Source organism: Caretta caretta, chromosome 14 (assembly GCF_965140235.1).
Source record: "Caretta caretta isolate rCarCar2 chromosome 14, rCarCar1.hap1, whole genome shotgun sequence".
NCBI lineage: Eukaryota > Metazoa > Chordata > Testudines > Cheloniidae > Caretta > Caretta caretta.
In genome coordinates, this window is record NC_134219.1 from 6,423,009 (window position 1) to 6,445,669 (window position 22,661).

Here is a 22,661-nt window from a genome sequence, read left to right on the forward strand (position 1 = left end):
TGTTTAAATGCCTAAATCTAGTCATGATGGAGGCTGAGGTGAATCCATATTTGGCCCAAAGTATTTAGCAGCCACTCTGTTCTTAAAACTTTAAAATATGCAACTATAAGAAAGCAACTGTTAGATATTTTTGTGTTTCAGAACTGTTCTGTGAGCTAGATACTCATGTGTGCCAGGAGATTCTGAGTTATGGCATTTCCATGACAACCCTGGCTGATGTGTTCCTGACACTGGAAGAAGAAGCAGCAATTGATCAAGCAGGTAAGAAAGTCCAATGCTGTCCAAAGTGAAAAGGATGACTCGGTCTTTACAAAGGCAAAATTCTCATTGAAGTGAATGGGAGTTTTGTCTGATAAGAGCAGTGGGATTTGTCCCAGTATCACGGATCAGATAAATCCAAATAAGTAACCTTATGGTATTTTCTGTTCCACTGAAAGCATCCCAGGGCATCTTTCCTGATTTCTGAAACAGTTCTTTTCACATTTTTATAATAACTGCCTGGAATCCTGAATCTTATTCTGGTCATCTCCAATTAGATGGCGGTTCTCAAATTAAACAGAGCACTCCCAAACCTGCCCAAAAAAATTAAACTCACTAGAGCCAGACACACATGCTGATGTGACTCATCAGGGCTTCAACTTAGTAATGGTTTGGTATATCATGTAGGACTAAAAGCTTGAAACTTCAGCCTCTGAGTTGAGTAGTCATTTCCAAACCCAGTATCCAAATATCCATTTCAACGTCCTACTCGCTGATTTGAGAACTCAGATCAGGAGCATAATTTGCTGTAGAGGACAGTAGCACCTCCCCCAAACCTTGGTTTGCCCCCCATCTGAATTTTCATAGTTTGATATGCTCCACCTTTTCCCCCTCCCACAACTTTGCAGGATATAATGTAGAACATTATATGTGGCAATGAGATGCAAATTAAGTCAATTTGTTTGGTAAATCATTCCCCTCCTTCCCCATTTATTTGTAATCTGGGATTGATTCCATATTGCTCTTCAGTGAAGCTAAAAGGAAAGAATTTCTGTGTTCCAAACACGCCAGGATAAGGGGTAAGCTTTAACAGGCCGATTTCTTTGCTCCTAGATTATGGTGTGTTCAGTGAGGAGCAGGCAGAAGAGGAAAGAGACACCTTCTCTCCCGACGAATTGGAACAAAGTCTCCTGTCACTCTCAGACACTGGAAAGGCGACTGTAAGTGGCACAGCCCTCTGGAGACAGCAAGTCTGTGCCCTGGCAAGAATTCGCTTCTTAAAGCTAAAGCATGAGAGTCAAACTATTAGGTCCATGTAAGTGCCAGAGTGTATCTGATCCTATATATGAAAAGCAAAAGCAAACTCAGACTGCATATGTCAAAAAAAAAAACCCTGAAAAAATTTCTCACTGGTATTTATTTTGTCTATCAGCACTCAAAACAACTTGCAGATTAAATAGCGAATTCACTGTAAATAACAAACAACTTTTCAGCTCATGGCACCTTTGCGAAGTGACACCCCTGACTGTAATATTGTTTTTATCTGCCTGTTATTTTCTGTGGCTTTGCTATTCCATGGGAGACTTTCTTACAGCTTTGCCAAATGAAATGTAATTTGGGGACTTGTTTCTTGTATTCACTTGTGATTGGGTATTGTAGTAAGGTCATTGTATCAAGATGTACCAGCCATCTAGGTCCCAAGGAAGCAAGAGGATTACTTGCTGAGTGAGAAAGCTCTAGTTCTCCATATCAGGAATGTGAGAGTTAATCAACACACTCAGGAAATCACTTGGGCCTGTTTGCTGTCTGGAAGCAACTAAACAGAAGTATGAGCCAACAGAAAGGGGTACTTTGAATATGTGAGACAAGCAGAATGTTTCTTCCAGATCATGGAAACCCTGCAAACTTCACTGTAATCTCACTTTGATTTGTGACACTTTACTTAAAGATTTGGGGTTAGGGTTTTGGTTTTTTTCCACACCACCCTCCAGGAAGAGTTTAGAAACTATTTTTAACCTATTAAAAAGTTTTTCAGTTTCCCCTTAAGGGAGAGAGGGTTCAAAACAAAGACTTTCTTGTTGTTTTGGTAGGGCAGCTAAACCAGTCTTCCAAGGAGTTTCAGAGACCATGTGTTTCTCACCTGGAGAAGGAAGTCACCACAGATCCTGTACTCTTCTGCATCTTGCTTTACTTTACTGAGGAACCAGGCCTAAGAGATAGGGACCTCAGGTACAGGAAGGGAAGTGGTCTTCGGGAAGGTAATAAAGGGAAGTGAAAGCTCTTCCTGAGTCTTTGCGCTGGGTCCCAAGACTATGTCTCCCTGGTGCTGGGCAGGTGGGAGCTCTGCTTCCCTCCAAGACACTAACTGACCAAATGCAGAGCAGCCCTGTTGGACTCACACATGTGTTTAAATCGCTACAGTAGATTCACCAGTCTAGTCAGAGGAGAGACTGTGCATGTGGTTTGGCCCATTTGACTTTGGAATTATTTTAATTAGAAATGGGCCAAACCAAAATCATAAATCACAAAACCCCAGATGTGTCTGGATCTGAACTTTGAGGCCTGAGCACTCAATTATATTTAATAATATAATTCTTTATTAAGGCTGCAGCAGGTTCATCCTTTGAAACGGACAATCGCAGTTCTTGAGACTGTATTATTAGAGCTGGTTGAAAAATTTCCTGCTGAACATTTTCCCATCGGAAAATGCCATTTCACCAGAATCGAAACTTTCCATGGGCACCTGTCAAATTGGATGAAATTTTGCTTTGCGGGGCCAAAAAAAAATCAAAATAAAACATTTCAAAATGCTCCGCTCTGACATTTTTGGAATAGAACATTTTACTTTTCTATTTCAGAATGCCCTTTTGTTTTGAAAGTTGATCTGATATTATATTAAAAATAATAAGGAAATCAAAAGGAAACATTTACCCCAAAACAACTTTTTGAAATTTCAAACTTGAACATTTTGTTCCCATTTGGAACAAAAACAAAATTTGAAATCACTGAATTTCCTGTGAAACAGACATTCTGGTTTTCCCCCACCGCTCCACTTATTCTCATCATTGTTTGAGGGAAAGAAGCAGCACCAATGGGATAACATAAGTAGATACCAGGTTCTTAAATGGCAGAGCTAATATAGGAAGAAATGAGTCTGATACCAGGTCTGTGAAGGGTGGTGGTCCGAGCAGAGTGAAAGGCAGCAGCTTCTGGGGTCCTGGCTGCCGGGCGCTGAAGTGGCAGCTAGAAGTGGCTTGACCTGGTGCTGTGTTTTTCTATAATCTGCCCAGGCAGCCACACGGTCCAGTAAAAGTGGGGGTAGCCATATCAGAAGAATTTCTTGTCACCCACCATAGAACTTTTCAGAGTCCCACTCTTTACCTAGGGCTTTGTTGCTTGCCTCTGGACACAGTGCCAAATTCTTACATGTATGCCATCCTCAGCCTCTTCCCCTCCTCTACCTCCTGTCATCCTTGCCCCGGCACCCCTCCCCACCTTCTGCTCTGGTTTTGCTCGCTGTCCCTGCAAGCATGGTTTATGCATGGTGTGCTCATCAGAGCACTCGGTTGCCTGAAGCTTCTCTCTGCCAGGCACACCTCTGGGTTGAAGAAATGATAGGCAGAGACCAGGCGCTGTCTTAAAGGTTTGTGATCATTCCACATCCCTGAGTTGCATGGCTAGCCTTTTAGCTCTAAGAAGCCTGCAGGTTTGTGAAAATCAGTTGGTATGATGCCAAAAACATGGTGATAAGAGAGTATAAGCATCTTATTTTGATTTTCTAGCCAAGTTGGCACCATGGATTAATAAATGGATGTATATTATAACTCATCACCTACTCTTCCATTTTAGATTATTGGTGTGTGGTCTTCTTATACTGCCTTTCCTGATCGCCAAGATAATAAGTGATGGAGAAATTGTTGCCGTTACGATGAAGGTTTCACCTCAGATGTATTTTCTCCAACCTGGACAGCAGCACTACCAAACACGTCACACCAGCTTATTGATCCTCAATGATACAGGTGAGAAAAATGGAATTAATAATGTCAATGTTGGAATCTACAACACAGTACATTGTAAGTGTCCGGTTGATTTTTTTCTTTCAAAGAAACACACGAAACCAGTACAAAGTCGCAAAGTATATTCCTGCACTAAATCCTGGTGCATCTTAATAGTGACTCCCTGAATAATTCATACAAGATCATTTCATTAATTAGTTTAGACCAGAACAACATTTCTTGTTTGCATGCTTTGAAAATGTGAAGGGTTATAATCAGAGTCACTTCTAATCCACTATTAAATGGCTGTTGCATTTGCCATGATATCCATACCTTGCTGCATGAATCATCTCCAGATTTTTTTTTAAAATGATGTTTCTAACCCTCATGGTTCTAAAGTAAACCTTGGAAACCTGAATCAAGTGTAAGCGGATTCTGTATTGGCTTCCTACATCTGCAGAGAGCCTGCGCTCATAACTCTGAAAGGTTTGACTGCCCCTAATCATCTCAATGGAATGTTTAGTTGAAAACTGAAATTGTGGAGACCTGTGAAAAGCAGACTAACTTTAATACCAAAAGAAACAAGATGGGCAGCAACTCTGCTGATTCATTATTCACAATTAATGTTTCCGAATATTTCATTTCATAAAATATTCTGAGATTTCAACTTTTCATTGTGATTTGAGACAAAAAGCAAATTTCAAAATCTCTGAATTTCCATCCTGTAGGAAATTATATTTTTTAACCAGCTTTACTTCTCACCATGCGAACTTCCTGATTACTGTGCGCAGCAAAGTAGTTTTTGCTAAGAAACACCTTCCTATTAAAAGGTCAGACCATGCCCCCTTTCAGAAATCCATCACTTGAAAAATGTTAGAGGTGTAAGGCTAGTGAGATGGAAGAATTTCAAAGAGCTTCTCTCCAGACTTTCAGCTTCCAATAGACCTTATTAAAGTGACATTAGAATTTTACTAGGAATGGACCTAAGCCACATAGTTCAGATCTAGATACAGAATTTCTCACAGAATAGGGTGTTTGGATGGGATCTTCAATTTGATTTTATCATTCTTGTGCTTTTACTATAAAAGAGCTGTCTAAATTCTGCTTTCTCTAATTTGTTAGGTTCAGACATTGAGGACTTCATCCGGGCTGTGAAAAGTCAGAATATAATGTTGGAAATAGCTAATGGGAAAAACATCTCAGATGGTCAAGAATACAATGGGGCTATTAAAGTATCACTTGCAGACAAGGTAACTGAGACTAAGTAAATATGACGTTCTGTAAACTTTATAACTAAAAAACCACTGATGGAAGATGTTATGGTTATTTATTATTATTAGAGGTGGATTCAAGAAGCAAACTTTGGATCTAGCCTTTCCTATAGTTTGGAGGCTTGTTTTTACTTTGGCTCATTGTACAGAAATGTGTCTACAATGAAATCCAGATCTAGAGCTTACATCCAAACGTTGGCAGCATCCAGGTCAAGGGGTTGGTTTATGCTCATCTCTAATTTATACGGTATTATGAATGCACATGACAGTTTCTATAATAATACAAAGAAAAAGGTCTCTGCCTCAAAAAATAGATTAAAGAGGGTTTTGTTAGAAGAGCAATTTGAAGAATAATAAATTTTTAAAAATTCTTATTTGGGTTTTAAGCTAGCAAATGGAGCAGGTATCATAAAAGTTTCATGGAGCAAGGTCAGCATACAACAATACTAGAGATATGGGGATTTTTAACTGTAAAATCTGGGCCAAATTCTGTGCTCACTTACACTGATGGAATAAATGGGCCAAAATTTACCCCTCTGCTTTTTTCAATCCAATTTCCTCAGCTAGCTAAAGCCTAGTTTTTAGAGTGAAGACTGACTAATCTTTCATTTCTTCAGCATTTCAGATTTTCAGTGATGTGCCATGCCAAGAGAATCAATTGCTTTCCAGTGCTTATGAACATCATTAGCAATGCATTACTAAGAAACTTAAATTCCACTAGGCATATTCAAGTCACGACTAGGATGTCCCCTATGGTATGTATTTGACATTCTGCCCAAGATTTTCAAAAGTGATTTGTTATTTTGGAAACCTCCATTTTTGGATGCCCAACTTGAGAACTTAAAAAAGCCTGATTTTCAGAGAGTGCTGAGCACTCACCCTCTGAAAATTAGGCCTCTTTAAAGGGTCTCAAGGTGAGCACACAAAAATGGAGGCACCCAGAGCCACCAGTCACTTCTGAAAATCTTGCCACTACGTGTCCCCATGTTCTCTCTTTTATATAATTTGAGGTCCCTTTCACCTGTTCTCTTTTCCAAGCTAAATGACGCTAGCTCTTTCATTCTCTAGTCATGCGTACAATAAGTCCCTTTCAGACATTCTTGTCATCATCTTGTCTTTTTGCTGAATTTTCAGTCTGTGCTGTTATATATTCCTTGAGATGAGGGGACCGAAACTGTACACATCATTCCTTACAAATGCAAATCTGTGTTTTACATGTGATAATACCATTATGTTTTCATAGAAATTAGAGCTAGAAAAGAACTGCTAGATTGTTATCCAGACAGTGTGGGACAAGCCTTTAAGTCAAGCCATTCCCATCTCTACCCCAGCCAGTGCCAAATTGTTTCCACCTGTACATTTTCTAATGATTTGCCAAGTCTGGGGAGATGAATGGCCATTCCATCTCTAGGTACATTAGCCTCTGCTTGGGAAATTTCTGCTGGAGTGTGTGTGGATTCTAGGGCGGAGGGGAGGGTAAATATTTCCCAAGAGATGAGTTCTTCCAGTCCCCTAATCATTTTTGTTCTTCTCTGTATTTGTTTCAATTTGTCTCCATCCCCCTGTATTGTGGCATCCAGGACTGAATGCAACATTGCAGGGTCAATCTGTAGAGAAGTGGCATTGGCTGTCACCTCTCTGGGTGCCTTACTAAAAGGGGTGCTTTGAGGTTGCATAGACATGATGCCTCTGCAGATGCAACTTCAAGCCAGACCTTTGTAAAGCAAGTAGGATGCTTTTGTTTCTTCGGCTGTATGGTGACATTATTTAAAATCTATTCTGTTATTATTATTTATAGGCATTACGTAAGCACCCATGGCCATTATATGAAAGCATATAGCCATTTTTGCTTACTGTTTTTTAGATATCATCTGAGCACGGAATAAGGTTACTTTGGCATTCCATTCTTTTCATGTCTATTTTAGCTTCTGGTTTGGCACCTCACTTTGCAATGAGCAGCATAGGTGATTACAAGGTAAGAATGGATACTTTGGGTAGGTAAAAGTAAATGTCATATCTGCTGTGTTTCTTGTTTTTAACAATAGATCATCGCTTTTTCACATCTTGTAAAGATCTGCTGAGAAATCCAACCACGTCAGTGTTGTTTCCCAATTGGAAAAATGTGTGTGCGCGTGCTGTTCCTCTGACTTCTCCCATTGGTCCTAATCCTACAAACACTTCATGTGAGTTGTAAGATTGATTTCAGTGAGACTACATATGCAGTCAAAGCTAAGGAAGTGTTTGCAGTATCGGGGCCATACTTTGGATTATCCAAACTCATATCCCCTCCCCTAACAGAATTCTAAACAAGTATTTTTATTTTTTCATATCTATTTTTCCAGAATGTATTTCCCATTCCATCTCGTTCAATGTAATTATTTGACAATTGAGTGAATGCTTTCTCTTTCCTTTCCATTTCCTTTCCTAGATAAAAGCTCACTCCCAGCTGTGGACTTCAGGCATGTTCCCTTCAGCATATTGGTGTGGCCAGGCTCTGGTGGACATTCCTCTCTGCTGTGCTCTTCTCTTCACAATGACTGGGATTATGTTTTTAATTAATTATAAAATTAGTCTGACTCCTGGATTATTAGCCTTACCTATGGTAAATTCCTTTTTAATAAACTATGTGGAAAATTCATCTTCAAGAATAAAATAACGGGGGGAAATTGAGGCCTGACTTTTTAAAAATGTTATCCAAATACTCTAGGCTCTTGCATATCCTTCACCATCCTTGTATCGGAGCGCCTGTTTTCTATTCTGAGCTTTGGGAGGCTTGAAAGATCTGTGTTGAAATCTTCATTGATGGATATAGCAAGTGCTGACCTTAGAGAAAGGTTTAACACCCTAAGAAATCCATGCCACCTCATTTTGTCAGTTGTCAAATTGGCTGTCTTTTTCTGGAGAATCTCAGTAATAGAATTACAGCAAGGGTATTCTACAGGAGCACTGTGCTGTGTCAGGATAGATGGAGGGAGCAATGTGCCCGTCACCTGGCTATGTATGCCTGATTTTACACTGCACATTACCATAAGTTTGTCACTTTTTTTCAGCACCAAATTCAACATACATGTTCAGAAGGGAGAAATAGCTGTCCAGTCTTAGCATGTTATTGGGTTTTCAGTTTGCAAGGAAGAGTTGTTCACTACAGTAGCATCCTTTCCCAGCTCCAAGTCCACTTTGGTTAAGGTTAGGTAGCACAAATGTTCCATCAAAAATGTCTGTGATACCATTTTTATCCTCTAAATTTGTGTTGCATATTGTTTGTGTTGGCATGATGCTCATTCTGATTCTCTCCATTCAGGTTGTGTCTATATTTGGCTATGCAGCATCCATTGTCGTCCTCACTTATGTGATCTCTTTTGCTTTTCGCAAAAAGAAAAGCTACAGTGACCTTTGGGCTTTTATCTTTATATTTGTAAGTACATGAAAGGTTTGAAGGGGGTTATAGTGTCATTGAAGATCAGATTTTATCATAGTGACAATCACAGATGGATCAAGCACAAAAAATTCAGAGGACATAAGTGGGGATTTCATCCTGGAGTTTTGTTCAGCTTCTTATAAAGACAGGCACCAATTTCAAAATTTGGACCTGGATCTTGCTTTCAGATTCAGAGGTTAAGAGGAGCTCCTGCTTCCCACTTGTCCAGCATCTGAGCAGGACATTCCATAACTGCTAAGATACCTGCAGTTGGAGCATGCTCACTGGGGAAACACTCTCAAGCTGATATCTTCAGAGAAGCAAAATAATATATATAATTTTCTCTTAAAGTGGACTAATGGGTGTGTTGCCTTTGGTTTGTTTGTTTTTTTATCATGGCTTTCTAGGTTTCTTTCGTGCTTAATGGAATTTATTATATAATCCATGTGAACTTCATCACGACCATCCTCACTGCATTGATTCCTTTCTATACGTTAGCTGGCTGTATGAGAATAATTGTGAAGGTGCGTGCAGAACATAACAAACTCCAGCATAATATGCTTTTTTCTAGTTTTAATTTGAAAAAGTTGCAACAAAACCTAAAAAAAAACCCAAGGCAGTCAGATGAATTGTTTGTAGCACACTGCCAGGTGCAGTCTGGCTAGATATGTACCATGACCTGAGCCTTGGGTTAAAATTTCAAACCAATGCAATGATTCCTATCAGTAATCGTTACCAAAATTCTCAGCTGTACTGCACTATGAAATGCCACTTTGCATCTACAGAAAACTACCGGCATGACGAAGTATTGATCCAAATAGCCTATGATGGATGCAGTACTGCAGCTATTCACTGAGAAGATGGAACCAAATATGCAGGCCAAATCCTAAGCGGTGCTGAGCATCTTTAATTCCCCTTGACTGCAGTGGGAATTTGCAGATGCTCAGCCTCTCTTCGGAATTGGCTCTGTGGTAGTATTTTGTATCTATGAGCACTCTCCCCATATGTAAGCCCTATGCCAAAGACTGTAGTGGACTGGTGAAAGTGTGGTGCAGAGGAAACAAGGAGATAAAACCAAGGAGGCAGCTGTCTAAGGAACTGCACAGGTTGCTTTCCAAGGGGTCAATATGGAAGTGGAATACGTGAGGGACTGTAATGAGAGGAAGGGAGAGAGCCGAAATCAATCTGGAAGAGGAAGATGAATGGGGAGCAGTCAGGGAGGCAGTAGGTCACATCTACCTAGAGAAGAATGAGGCAGGAGGAGAAGTGAGATTGGAGAAGGGTTAAAAATAGCAGTAGAGGAGAAATCTAGTGGCCCTATGATGGTTCTTTGGAAATGACACGGGGCAAGGGCTGTGGGAAGAGTGCCACCATTAGAGGGCAGCTGCAGATAGAGATGGAGGGAGGTAAAGGAACTGTGGATGGTGGGCGTTCCAGAGAAATCAGGAGAGAGGGTAAGCTGGGGTGGGGGGGAAGTTAGAGGTGAAGAGACTGGCAGAGTGGGTGGAGGGGATGGCAGCGAATGGTGGGGATGAAGGGAAGAGCAAGGGTTGCCGGATGCAAGAAAAAGAAGGCAAAGGAGCAGTGAAAGGTCGGATGAGGGTCTAGTGGGGGTAAGAAAAGGTAGGAGACGGATGTGGAAGGAAGAAGGGAGAACATAAAGGTGGTGGGAGGAAAACAGGAAGCAAGGAGGGCAAGATAGAAGAGAAGATGGAGGATGTGGTGGAAGCGGGAGGCTCAGGGATGCATCACCTTGATCTCTCATTGAGTTATAGGAGTGAGTCCAATCATGCCAAACCAATGAAGTGCTGAGTAATTGTGCGGCCAAATGATAAACTGTAAAGCCCCTTTGAAACAGAGGTCTAGGAAGGTCCCATACACTCTCTCTAACGATACCAAAAGCATTGCGGAGAGCTCATATGTGTTTAAACACAGAGGGATAAATTCAATCTTATCTTACATTCAAAGGATGTAGGCTTTCACTTTTACTCTCCACTGGAAATTGTTGCTGTTTCTAATCTGTAAATTGTTTTATCCTTATGCAGGTGTCGTCAGACCATTTATTTAACCCCTGGGAAGATGATCAAGAAATGATGCTGAGCAAAGGCCACTTGCTTGTTAGCCTGGCAGTAAGAACAAACTTCCATTTCCAAGATGATGTGAAGTTTTCCTGTTTTCAATGCCCTCCTCTTGCTGAATGGAGTTTCGTTGCAGAAAATTTCTCACACTGCTGCTCTGAGATTTAAAAAAAGAAAAGAAAAGATCCTCTGCCCAATCCTGTGATGTGCTGAGCCCTTTCAACCCCCCATTGACTTCAGGGGGAATTGAGAGGGCTCAACATCTCACTGGTAAAGAGGGGCCATCCATTCCAGCTACCTGAGGGGGGGGCAGTACAAGCGTTACCTTCACGGCATTTTTCTCATGTGGGCGTGAGTACCCTTGTGCATCTGCCACTTCCTGAAGGCTCTCTCCACACTCCTGCATCATAGCATCCTCCTCCTTCCTTCTTCCCCCCACTCTCTCAATTTCTCCATCCTTGGTAGAACTGATTTCACCTCCCAAGCGAGGGCCTTAACCACTAAGCTATAATCCATCCTCACACTCTCTCTGGCAAGACAACAGAGTCAATGTCAGAGCCAATATTAGATCTGGGTTGTTCCTGCTCTCAGTCCTGTGCTCCAATTGCTAGGCCATGCCTCTGTCTTTTTTTGCACTCCGTTTATCTTCACATGGGATGCTAAAATCTGAAATTTGAAAAGAAGTATTTGGGTAAAATCCCTGGCTCTGCTGAAGTAAATTGGAGTTTCGCCATTGACATCAATGGATCCAGGCATTTCACCCATTGTCTTTTGCTTATTTTCCAGCCATACCTGCACTGTATTATTTTTATTTTCATTCTGCGATGTCTGGAGTGGAAATACGGAAGAAAAACTACGAGAGAGGATCCAATCTTCAGGTCTGTGCAAAACAGAATCTATACAAATTGAATTGAGCCTTGGGCTGAATAGATCAGGTGTTCATGACACAGGAGCTACATGTGGAAATCTGCCTCTGTACCATATCCTTCAAGAACACTGAGTTTGGTTTCTTTTCTCTGTAGAATTTCTCCAAGGAAAGAGATCTTCCGCCAAAACCCTGAAGAGTCTGAAGGAGAAGATGAAGATGTTCAAGCTGAAAGAATGAGATCCAGCAGCGTGATGACCTGTCAGAACCAGGAAGAGGTAAAAATGAATAAGGAGAATGTGCATCCAACACGAAATCATAGAATCATAGAAATGTAGGACTGGTAGGGACCTCAATAGGTCATCTAGTTTGTGCTCAAGGTAGGATTGTGTAATAACTAGACTATTCCTGACAGGTGTTTGTCTAACCTGTTCTTTAAAACCTCCAATGACAGAGATTCCACAGCCTCCCTAGGCAATCTGTTCCAGTGCTTAACTACCCTGACACTTACGAAGTTCTTCCTAATGTCCAACCTAAATAATGACAATACATTATTTGGGTAGAGGCACGCTGCACATCTCCCCACATTACCCTGCCAATTGCTATCAAACCTGATATCAAATGGAATTAGATGGGTGTTTAATCTCTGGCGCTCCTTCATCTCTCTGTTAAGATTGCCAATATTAAAGCAAAGAGTAATGATTGGCTGTGTGATATAGACACCTGAATACTAGGGACCACGTTCTGATTTCATTTATGCTGGTGGCTCTTTTAAATTTTATAGACTTCTGTAATAAAACGTTTGCTGATGTAGTTGTAAACTACAGCGTAATGCATAGCAGTTAGCCTGACTTTAAATCTGCTTAATCTTCACCAGGCCTTCATTCTGATCTATGAAGGGCACAGTGCAGTTAAATGCTAGCTCTTTATATATTTCATTTTGCAGTAAAATCATCCATTTCTGCATTACGCTTATGCTATGTGAATCTTCCCTGTCTTCACCCTAGAGCCAGAGCACAAGGGAGCTGCTTAATCTTACTCAAGACTTTTTATCCAAAAATACCTCCTGGTCATGGGGAAAACAAAAGCTAAAGAGAGTTTCTCACATATTACCTATTTTCCTCTGGCTGATGTCACTGGCAGGGAGAAGAGATGGTGGCTCCATCCTACTGCCAGACAGGAAGAGCAGGGCAGCCTGTGAATTGGCAGAGTCTGGGCGGTGCCTCAAGATGCTTTGTGCTTAAAGTTGGCCCTGGACACTGGAAAACATTTAACAGGCTCTTGGTGTCACAAGCAGAGCTAGTTGGGAAATGGGATTTTTTGCAGAAAAATTCAACTTTTTGTCAAACAACAGTTTTCATCCAAAAAACAAAAATTATTTGGTTTCCAGTTTTCCAATGAAAAATTGAAAATATTCAAGGAAATCAGACACTTTCTATGAACGTTTTAATTTATCTGAAAGCCCAACTTGCCATCGAAAAGAAGTTTAGATGGAAAATTTTCAACCAGCCGTAGTCACAAGCAGCGCTGCCTGGAAAAGGGGATCCCTTACCAAGAAAAAATTTGCATTTCTGCCAGAAAATCATTCCAGCAGAAAATTCCTGAATGGCGCTCATGACAAGTGATGTCCATAAATGATTTTTCAGTAATAAGGCCACCAACCACAGAAGCCTCAGAAACACCCAACTTTTTCTTACCATGTGCATTTTCAGAGCTGGGTGTTGAGCCATAGATAGCTGCTTCTCAAACTGTGCTTAATAAATCCACAAGTCCACATAGTTAACAATAGTCAACTAGAAATTTTAAAATGTCAGCAGAGGAAGGAAGTGAGGAGGGTTTGTGATACCAAATGAATTCGAAGGAACAGTTTTCTTGATCATCTTTCATTCATTTCTCAGATTGGGCCATATCTGCTACAGCCATATATTTTATCAAAGTGATGGTGGTTTGCTTTTGTTCCATAGAGACCAATCCTTAGCGTCAACAGTCTACGCAAGGAATACAAAGACAAGAAGGCCAGCTCCATTTTTAAGAAAAGGAAGAAAGTCGCCACAAGAAATGTCTCCTTTTGCGTTAAAAAAGGTCAGAACAAACAAGTATATCACTAGAGGTTTTTAAAACAATGTTATGCATTTTGTTTAATAGAATATTTAGAGCTTGTGAAAGTTATTGGATTAACACCACTGGTGACTGAAGTCTTCTATTTATCACAAGCACCAAGCATGACAAATCAAGTAATTTTGGGTAGGGGCTTGTTGCAAGTGTCCTCGCATTATCTGGCTTATTTTTCTCAAACCTAACCTATGGAATTAGATGGGTGTGTAACCTCTGGCGGTCCTCCATCTCTCTGTTAAGATTGCCAATATTTATGGAAATAGTAATGGTTGATTTTGTGATATAGACACCTCAATACTGGAGGCCATATTCTGATTTCATTTATGCTGGGGAGTCTTAAATTTTGTAGACTTCTCCAGACATATGCAGGTGTAACTGTGACTGGAATCTGATCATAGGGATTTGACTGGCCCTATCAGTGGAGTTTACAATGGCCACTGAACAAGCATCAGATGGTAGAGAACTTCAGTCCCTACCAACCCAGGTGGAATTTAAATCAGTGACCCAGGAATGCTTCTCTATCTCATCACCAGTTCAGAGATTTGAGTACATATTTGTACCGCCAGCACAAATGGCAGACCATCAAGTGGATCAGTTTCAGGAAACATAAAAGCCTTCTACACGATATTCCAAACCATTTGCATGAGGCACTAGTCCAGTAGAGAAAAATAGCTGCAACTCTTTGCAAAAATGTTAGATTTCCCTGGTTCTGCCCCCTCTCTTTTGTAGTGACGTACAGTTGCTAGCAGTTCCAGTAGATGGTATTCATCTGTCCATTTTATTCTAGGTGAGGTTTTCGGGCTACTTGGACCCAATGGGGCTGGCAAAAGCACAACTCTAAAGGTGATCATTGGAGACACATCCCTAACTGCTGGACAGGTAGGAGAAACCTGGGAAAGAGGAGAAGGAGAATTGTCTATTCTGAATGCTAACTGAAAGCTGAAAACTCCAGGGTTATATCCTGGTCCTATTGAAATCAATGGCAGCAGATCGATTGACTTCAACAGGTATATCTACACTGCATCTAGAAGCAAGCCTTCCAGCCCACGCCCACAGACTCACGCTTGCGGGACTCAGGCTAGAGCACTAAAAGAAGCCGGGAGGTTGCCTGAGTTCCAGCCTGAGCCGCAACATCAAAATAACATCTACACAGCTATTGTTAGCATGCTAGCATGAGCCCTGATAACACAAGTCTGTAGACCCAGTTGGGAAGCTCGCTTCCAGATGCAATGTACACATACTCAACTGGGCCAGGATTTCACCCTAAGAGTTTGAAACGTACAATAAACAACAATAAGTTTGCAGTAATGACATCAAAGTCGTGCAGCCTTAGTTTCCAAACATTGTCTTACACAGTGGGAAAAGCTTGACTTGTTGGATTTGGGTGCTGCAGCCTAATTGCTACAGTTCTGAGATGTATTCATTTGTGTTTAATCATTTTTGTTGCTCTTCTCTGGACTTTCTCCAATTTGTCCACATCCTGGACCTGAAAATGCAGAACGATCTGAGCCAACAGTGTAACACAGTTGCAAAAAAAGCAAACATCTTTCTGGGATTATTAGCAGGAATGTTGTAAGCAAGACATGCAAAGTAATTTTTCCGATCTACTCCGCGCTGATTAGGGCTCAACTGCAGTATTGTGACCAGTTCTGGGCACCACATTTCAGGAAAGATGTGGACAAATGAGAGAAAGTCCAGAGAAGAGCAACAAAAATGATTAAAGGTCTAGAAAACATGACCTATGAAGGAAGATTGAAAAATTTGGGTTTGTTTAGTCTGAAGAAGAGAAGACTGAGAGGGGACGTAACAGTTTTCAAGTACATAAAAGGTTGGTACAAGGAGGAGGGAGAAAAATTGTTCTCCTTAACCTCTGAGAATAGGACAAGAAGCAGTGGGCTAAAATTGCAGCAAAGGAGATTTAGGTTGGACATTAGGAAAAACTTCCTAACTGTCAGGGTGGTCAAGCACTGGAATAAATTGTCTAGGGAGGTTGTGGAATCTCCATCATTGGAGATTTTTAAGAGCAGGTTGGACAAACACCTGTCAGGAATGGCCTAGATAATACTTAATCCTGCCATGAGTGCAGGGAACTGGATTAGATGACCTCTCGAGGTCCCTTTCATGAACATGGTAAATAATTCCTTCCTATTAGTTTACCCCTAATCTTATAGCCCCCTTCCTTTCACTCCTTCCCCACAGCATTACAAAAAGGAAACTGCATTTTACCTCTTTTCCCTGTCTCCCTTTGACTGTGCTGAAATAGTGGGGCCATATTAGAGCTGAAACCTGCAGAGCCCTCAGCTGGGCCCCTGGTGAGGTCTGCAGGATTCCATGTTGAAGAAGAGTTTTTAAAAACTGTGAAGAAACACTTCTACCTTTGAGCCCAGAATAAACCGATTGTTTGTGCAGGTGGTGATGAAGGGGACAGATGCAGCTGCTTCTCAACCAGAAGAGGACACAACTGACTTCCTAGGGTACTGCCCTCAGGAGAACCCTCTCTGGCCAAATCTTACTGTTCAGGAACATCTGGAGGTTTATGCTGCTGTGAAAGGGATGAGAAAAGAAGATGCTGCTGTTACTATCAAACGGTACAGAAATAAAATGATTCCAGCCTCCATGGCAGGTGGAGGGATGTACATTGTGTTTAATCACCGTTAGCGACCTCTGCGCCCATCTTGTCTAAAGCTGTTTCTGGTTCAGCTTCTTTATCACATTCATGTACCTATGACATAGAAGAAAAGGTGGAGCTCTTTCCCCCCTTGCTCAGGTTAAATGAAATGAAAGCAGGGAATGTTTAAAAAAATCCCTGTAAGGCATTTCATTGGGCACCCAGGGCCCAGCTGGGAAAGCTGGAGTTTGCCTGGTCACTTGTCTTTTGGCCATTGGAATGGGAACTACTAGTGTGAAAAACGGAAAAAATATTTGTGTATTTAGCAAAAAATGGAGGGGTTTTCTAATGACTACACAGGAAAATAAGAATTTCAGGGGGGTTCACATTTTAGAATTTCAAGGTTTTGAAATTTCATAGTGAAAAATCGGGAAGGTGGTTGTTTGTTTTTTTTTAACTAGTATCAGTTTGTTATTGTTGTTATAAATTGTTATTACTATTGTTATTATTTGTACTATAGGAGGGTCCAGGAACCCCAGGAGCAGGGCTTGCTGGTGCTGTAGAGTACGCACAGCACGTATTTTAATTTCCAAGACACACCAAGCGTCTGTGACAAATAGGGGACACAAGAGGAAGGATAGCTGGGTGGGTGGTTTTGAGCCAATTATATTTTAGTAAATAAACATGCTAAAAAGTAAATGGGTGACTGAGAACGTCATTGTTGCTGGAGAAGATTGGGCAGGGAGCCAGAGGATGGAGTGATGATGGTTTGTGAGATCACAAGGGTAGCTGTAGGAATTATTATGGTGTAACAGACAGAGGGGTTCAAGGCTAGGAAGGAGCAGGCCACCCTTCAGGTGGTTCCATAGGGAGAGACATGCCTGATAGGTTCATTTCACTTTTTCTCCCCACCAGGGTAGTGAATGCTCTGAAACTTCAGGAGCATCTTCAAAAACCAGCCAAGAAACTACCGGCAGGAATAAGCAGAAAGGTGTGGATTTTGTTCTCTCCTGTGATTTATGTTCTAAAACCAATCACTTCCTAGTTGCTGTTTCCATCTGGGCCCTCCTGAAGAGTTCAGAAGGAAGACTTCAAGTTGTCTTTTCAGGAAGTTTGGGGATCTTTTTTCCTGCAAATGCTTTTGGCTTTGTGGGTATTAAACCAGTGCTATTGGGTGCCATCTAGAGGACACAAAAGGCAAATATTTTGCACTCTCTGTAAGCAGAGTTGTCGTCTGAGGTTCAAAAAACTGTGGCATCTGGAATGATCCCAAGCCTATAAAACTGGACAGCTGGCAATGTGTACAGATTTCCCAGGAGAGCTATCTCAAAAAAGGGATGATCCTGGGAAAACCTGGACAGGTAGCAACCCTATCTATAAGGCAGGGATAAATCAGCCCTGGCAAGGATGATTCAGTAGTGTCTAGAGAAGGGAATGAACCTTTCCAGGAAGATCCCTCTCAATCATTCTTTATTTTGGAATGGCAAGTGAAAAGGCCTGAGCTGCCTCAAGTGGTATTTTTGTGCATTGCTCTATAGTTGGTGCGTCCCTGCCCTGGATTTTTAATTAAAGACGGACCTGAGCCCAAAACTCTGGATCTGAACTTCTCTAGAGTTCAGGGACATTTGAGATTGAGGTTTTGGATCAGCCCAGTAGAGAGAGAGGGACCATTCATGCAGTTTGGAACTGGATCTGAAGTTCTCCAAAGACCAGGGGTATGAAAAGGAGTGAATTCACACCCTTCTCTGGAACATCTTGGAAAAGGAGAAAGAAATGTTACACATTGTTTCTTTAGCAGACAGCGGGTCACACCTTACTGTGCAGTGTCAGAATCACTGGAGAAGCCTGAGTAGACGGTGAAGATGTCGTGAGTGAGAGAAGCCCCCTCAGCATGTGTCACTGACATGCCTGACCTGTTCATTCCCTGCAGATTCAGTCAAAGCTTGCTTTCTTCATACCAGTTACACTCACCACATGTTGACAGTCCCTCAAAGTGCATGCCACATTATAAAAAAGGGGGTTCCTCCATTAAACCACCTGAGCCATTCTGGCTATGACTATGCTGAGTGAAGGCAGTTACTACCAATGAGACCAGTGCACGCAGTGAAGGTAAAAGCCACTGACTTTGTGATCTCCCTCATCAGGTATGCTTTGCACTGAGCATGCTGGGCAAGCCCATGCTGGTGCTTTTGGACGAACTGTCGACTGGAATGGACCCCATGGGGCAACATCATGTGCGGTGAGTGTGGCTAACTGTCCAGAAGGCAGCATGGAAGCCAGCTGTTCGAATGCCCCTTGGGCTTGTTAGAGAGACAAAGTGGGTGAGGTAATATCTGTGACTGGACCAACCGCTGTTAGTGAGAGGGACCAGCTTTCGAGGCTCAGGGAAGGAGAAGGCCTCATGGAGGTTCATAGCAGAGGAGAGGACCCCCTACTACACTTGTTTTGGGGTGCAGCCTGCACAGCAAGCGGCATGTAGTTTTGGGGGGCATGTCAGGTGTGTGATGTGCCCTGGGAGGATTTGAAGCAGAGCAGCCTTTGTGTTTCCAGCACTCAGGTTTTGCAATGCTGCCTGACCTCTTAGTGAGCCATGCAAGTGAGCGAAGCTATTTTGACAGAATACAGCCCTGTGGTAGCAGGAGAGAGGGTCTGAATTTTCAATCCAGACTTAGTTACTCCTAGGCGGCTCTCTCTGATTCACACTCATAAAATAATCTGACATCCAAAGGGTCCTTGCTTTCAGAACAAACTGTAGGAACCTTTTTGTCGTTATTTCAATCCTTGCGCTGTAGCAGATCATTACTTGTAGGGGGATGAGCAAACCCAACAAGGAGCACTTCAATTCTAAAGGTTTAGGTTCCTTGTTAGTGTGACCTTCTACCCTTCCCCCACCTGGACTCCCACCTGATTTGCCTGTGATCACTCTGAAAATATCAGTGATCGTTTTCTAAGCACAAAATAGACCATACCAGCCTCGGTCTCTTTGCTTTCTCAGATACCCTCAAGCTGCAATTATGTTCCTAGCCCTCCTTCTCTTCTTTCACTGTGTCCTTCCTCTCCCCTCCCCCACCTGTCTTTCCTCTCTGCAAGTCATCCCTAGCTCTCCACCCCAATGGCCTTGAACTTTGAAGGTTCAGTGATCATGCAAGTTCTGCTATTTTGGTTAGCTTATTAGTTTCTCCTTTCATTATTGTAAAAGGGCAGCTGTAGGAGGAAAGTTACATGTCTCTGCCTTTTCTGGAAGTCAGAGCAGCGATGCAGGAAAATACTCACAGGAGTTACACATTGCAAATCAAATGTACTTTTTGGTTGCAGGACAGCTGTTCGTGCTGCATTGAAAAATAAGAAACAAGGAGTCATCTTGACAACCCATTACATACAAGAGGCTGAGTCATTGTGTGACCGAGTGGCCATCATGGTGTCTGGAAAGCTTCGGTAAGCAGCAGCAGACACATTAGAGAAATATAAGGGTATGTCTACACTTACCTCCGGAGCAATCAATCCAGCGGGGGTCGATTTATCGCGTCTAGTGAAGACACGATAAATCGACCGCCGAGCGCTCTCCCGTCGACTCCGGTACTCCCCCGGAGCGAGAAGCATAGGTGGAGTCGATGGGGGAGCGTCAGCAGTCAACCTACTGCAGTGAAGACACCGCGGTGAGTAGATCTAAATACATTGACTTCAGCTACATTATTCACGTAGCTGAAGTTGCGTAACTTAGATCGATTCCCCCCTCCCCTCCTAGCAGTGTAGACCAGGCCTAAGTGTCAAAAATGAATACAGCTTTGGATTAAAAAAAAATTCAGGGACCAGCATTAAATATATATTGTCAAAATTCAGTTGCAAAGCTGTTGTTAAGTGCTTGCACATTGCCAGTTTATTTTGCCAAGAGATACTGCTCCTTCCAAGGAATACTGTTGCTTAAACACAAAGTAAATGTATTCCCTTGGAAGACAGATAGACTTAGGAAGAATCTGAGCTAATATCAATCCTTCCCCTAGAGAACTAATAGAAAAACTAATGAATTCAACCACTTTCTTCACATCATGTGGTTGCAATTATTAAAAGAGAGTAGTGAGAACCATTGATGAGTGTTTCACTTTGTGCTTCTCTCCTCTGCAGCTGTATCGGCTCCATTCAGTACCTGAAAAGCAAGTTTGGCAAAGGTTACTTGCTGGAAATTAAAGTGAAGGCCCCAGAACAAGTTGATCTCATCCATGCAGAGATTACACGAATCTTCCCACTTGCAGCACGTCAGGAACGGTAACTTAAAAGAATGCTGGAGCTTTATTGACAATGCAAATGCTTCTGTGCTGCAGGGGTTACATAGTGGGCTTGGATGCTATTTGAATTTGCGTGCAATCGGCACAACAGTGGGTTAACTTAGAGATCTGAGTTTGTGTGTGAGGTGTATGAATTCCAGCATCCACAAAGCCAGGGGATGATAGGCTGGAGAGGGTAGGACACCAACTGAGCCCATCTACAACACCTCCTGCTCACCAGTCCAGAATATGGCTTCAAAGAGTGGCAATTGGTTGCAACAATAGGCCCAGAAAGATTATTAAAAAGGAAGAGTATTAATTATCATCAGGGCCAGAGGAAACAGTAATGAAGTTAGTACGTCCAATTTAGTATGCACACCTTATGATGGAACATACTTCTTGGGTCACTCATGGAGGGAGAGGGAATACCACACTGAAAGCTGGACAGCACATAAACTTTCGGAAGAAAGACTAACGTTTTGAAAAGGTACATTTAGAAATTGTTCTACCAAACAATTTTGATCAGTTTGGGAATATTTTCCAAGCTGATGTCCATTATTTACTTTTTTCTAACTATCCCATTTAGGGGTTGGACATTCCATACTCGTAAAATAAAAAAGATGATTTCTCCAGGGAACCAACCGTCTTTCTCTTAGTGGGACCCTTGTAAAATCATTCAACGTTTAGAGTCTTCCTCTATGTGACTCCAATGCAAAAAAACCTAGCTTCCTAATATTTCTCTTCTGAATCCACTGATATTAATTTGAATAAGGATGCAAGTTCCATGACAAAGTAATTTTACTATGAGTGGACAAGTGCTTTCAATACCCCAGCTTCTCTTGTATGCATAACCACCCACAAATTATTTTATGATGTTGCGTTAATATCCTAATATATTAGGTGCTATATCGCAACATACAGTCCCAACCCCAAAGAGCTAACAATCTGAATAACAAAAACAGATGAAGGGTAAAGGAAAGGGATATGCCATACAAGCTGAGTAGAAAGGCTGATGACTGGTATGTGTGTTCACAGGAGAGAACCCCATTTCTCATAGTTATATATTTTAAGATCAGAAAGAACCATTATGATCATCTAGAGTGGAATCCTGGACCATTTGAAGTCATTGGCAAAAAATCCCATTGACTTAGGGCTTGTCTACATTACCGCATGGAGTCGATCTAAGATACGCAACTTCAGCTACGCGATTAGCGTAGCTAAAGTTGACGTACTTAGTTCTACTTCCCGCAGTGTCTTCACTGCGGTAAGTCAACAACTGACACTTTCCCGTCGACTCCACTTTCGCTTCTTTTTCTGGTGGAGTACCGGAGTTGACGGGAGAGCGCTCAGTGGTCGATTTATCAAGTCTATACTAGGCACGATAAATTGACCCCTGCTGGATCGATTGCTGCCCGCCAATCCGGCGGGTAGTGTAGAGAAGCCCTTAGTCTGAGCTCCTGCATAATATAGGAAATAAAATTCCTACCATTGATTCCTATATCAATCTTGTTACTTCTGGCTGAGCTAGAGCATAACTTTTAGAAAAACATCCAGTCTTGATTTAACGATTTCAGGAGAGGACGACGAATCCATGGCATCACTAGGTAAGTTTTTCCAGTGGTTAATTACCCTCTTCACCACAAGAGTGCACCTTATTTCTACTTAGAATGTGTCTAGCTTCACCTTTCAGCCACCGGAATGTGTTATCATAGGTGCCGGAACTAGGGGTGCGGTGGATGCTGCAGCGCACCCTGGCTTGAAGTGGTTTCCATTATATACAGGGTTTACAGTTTGATTCAATGGCTCTCAGCATCCCCACTATACAAATTGTTCCAGCACCACTGTTATGCTTTTGTCTGCCAGATTAAAGAGCGGTTTGCCATCAGAAATCTTCTCTCGGCGCATGTACGTATAGACTGTGATCCAATCATTGCTTAAACGTTCTGGTCACCTTCTGCACATTTCTTCTCTCAGGTATCCCTCTTTGATGGTCTATAAGATACCAATGGAAAATGTACAGTCTCTGTCCCAGGCTTTTTTCAATTTGGAGGCAGGTAAGAGGGGTGCTGT

General features: G+C 41.9%; 1 protein-coding gene across 2 annotated transcripts in view; it reads left to right on the top strand.

Moving 5' to 3' along the window:
* The window catches only part of LOC125621322 (ATP-binding cassette sub-family A member 10), a 60,920-nt gene that overhangs the window by 33,450 nt on the left and 4,809 nt on the right, over window positions 1-22,661 (top strand). For both annotated transcript variants that reach the window (XM_048818097.2, XM_048818098.2), the window contains 20 exons: window positions 142-261; window positions 1,093-1,294; window positions 3,829-3,998; window positions 5,097-5,224; window positions 5,863-6,000; window positions 7,110-7,220; window positions 7,674-7,847; window positions 8,547-8,660; window positions 9,071-9,187; window positions 10,709-10,792; window positions 11,528-11,619; window positions 11,764-11,884; window positions 13,571-13,688; window positions 14,509-14,600; window positions 16,131-16,309; window positions 17,245-17,320; window positions 18,474-18,568; window positions 19,645-19,764; window positions 20,452-20,592; window positions 22,566-22,645. In XM_048818097.2, coding sequence (XP_048674054.2) covers window positions 142-261; window positions 1,093-1,294; window positions 3,829-3,998; window positions 5,097-5,224; window positions 5,863-6,000; window positions 7,110-7,220; window positions 7,674-7,847; window positions 8,547-8,660; window positions 9,071-9,187; window positions 10,709-10,792; window positions 11,528-11,619; window positions 11,764-11,884; window positions 13,571-13,688; window positions 14,509-14,600; window positions 16,131-16,309; window positions 17,245-17,320; window positions 18,474-18,568; window positions 19,645-19,764; window positions 20,452-20,592; window positions 22,566-22,645 — 2,472 coding nt within the window. The remainder of the gene's footprint in view (window positions 1-141; window positions 262-1,092; window positions 1,295-3,828; window positions 3,999-5,096; window positions 5,225-5,862; window positions 6,001-7,109; window positions 7,221-7,673; window positions 7,848-8,546; window positions 8,661-9,070; window positions 9,188-10,708; window positions 10,793-11,527; window positions 11,620-11,763; window positions 11,885-13,570; window positions 13,689-14,508; window positions 14,601-16,130; window positions 16,310-17,244; window positions 17,321-18,473; window positions 18,569-19,644; window positions 19,765-20,451; window positions 20,593-22,565; window positions 22,646-22,661) is intronic.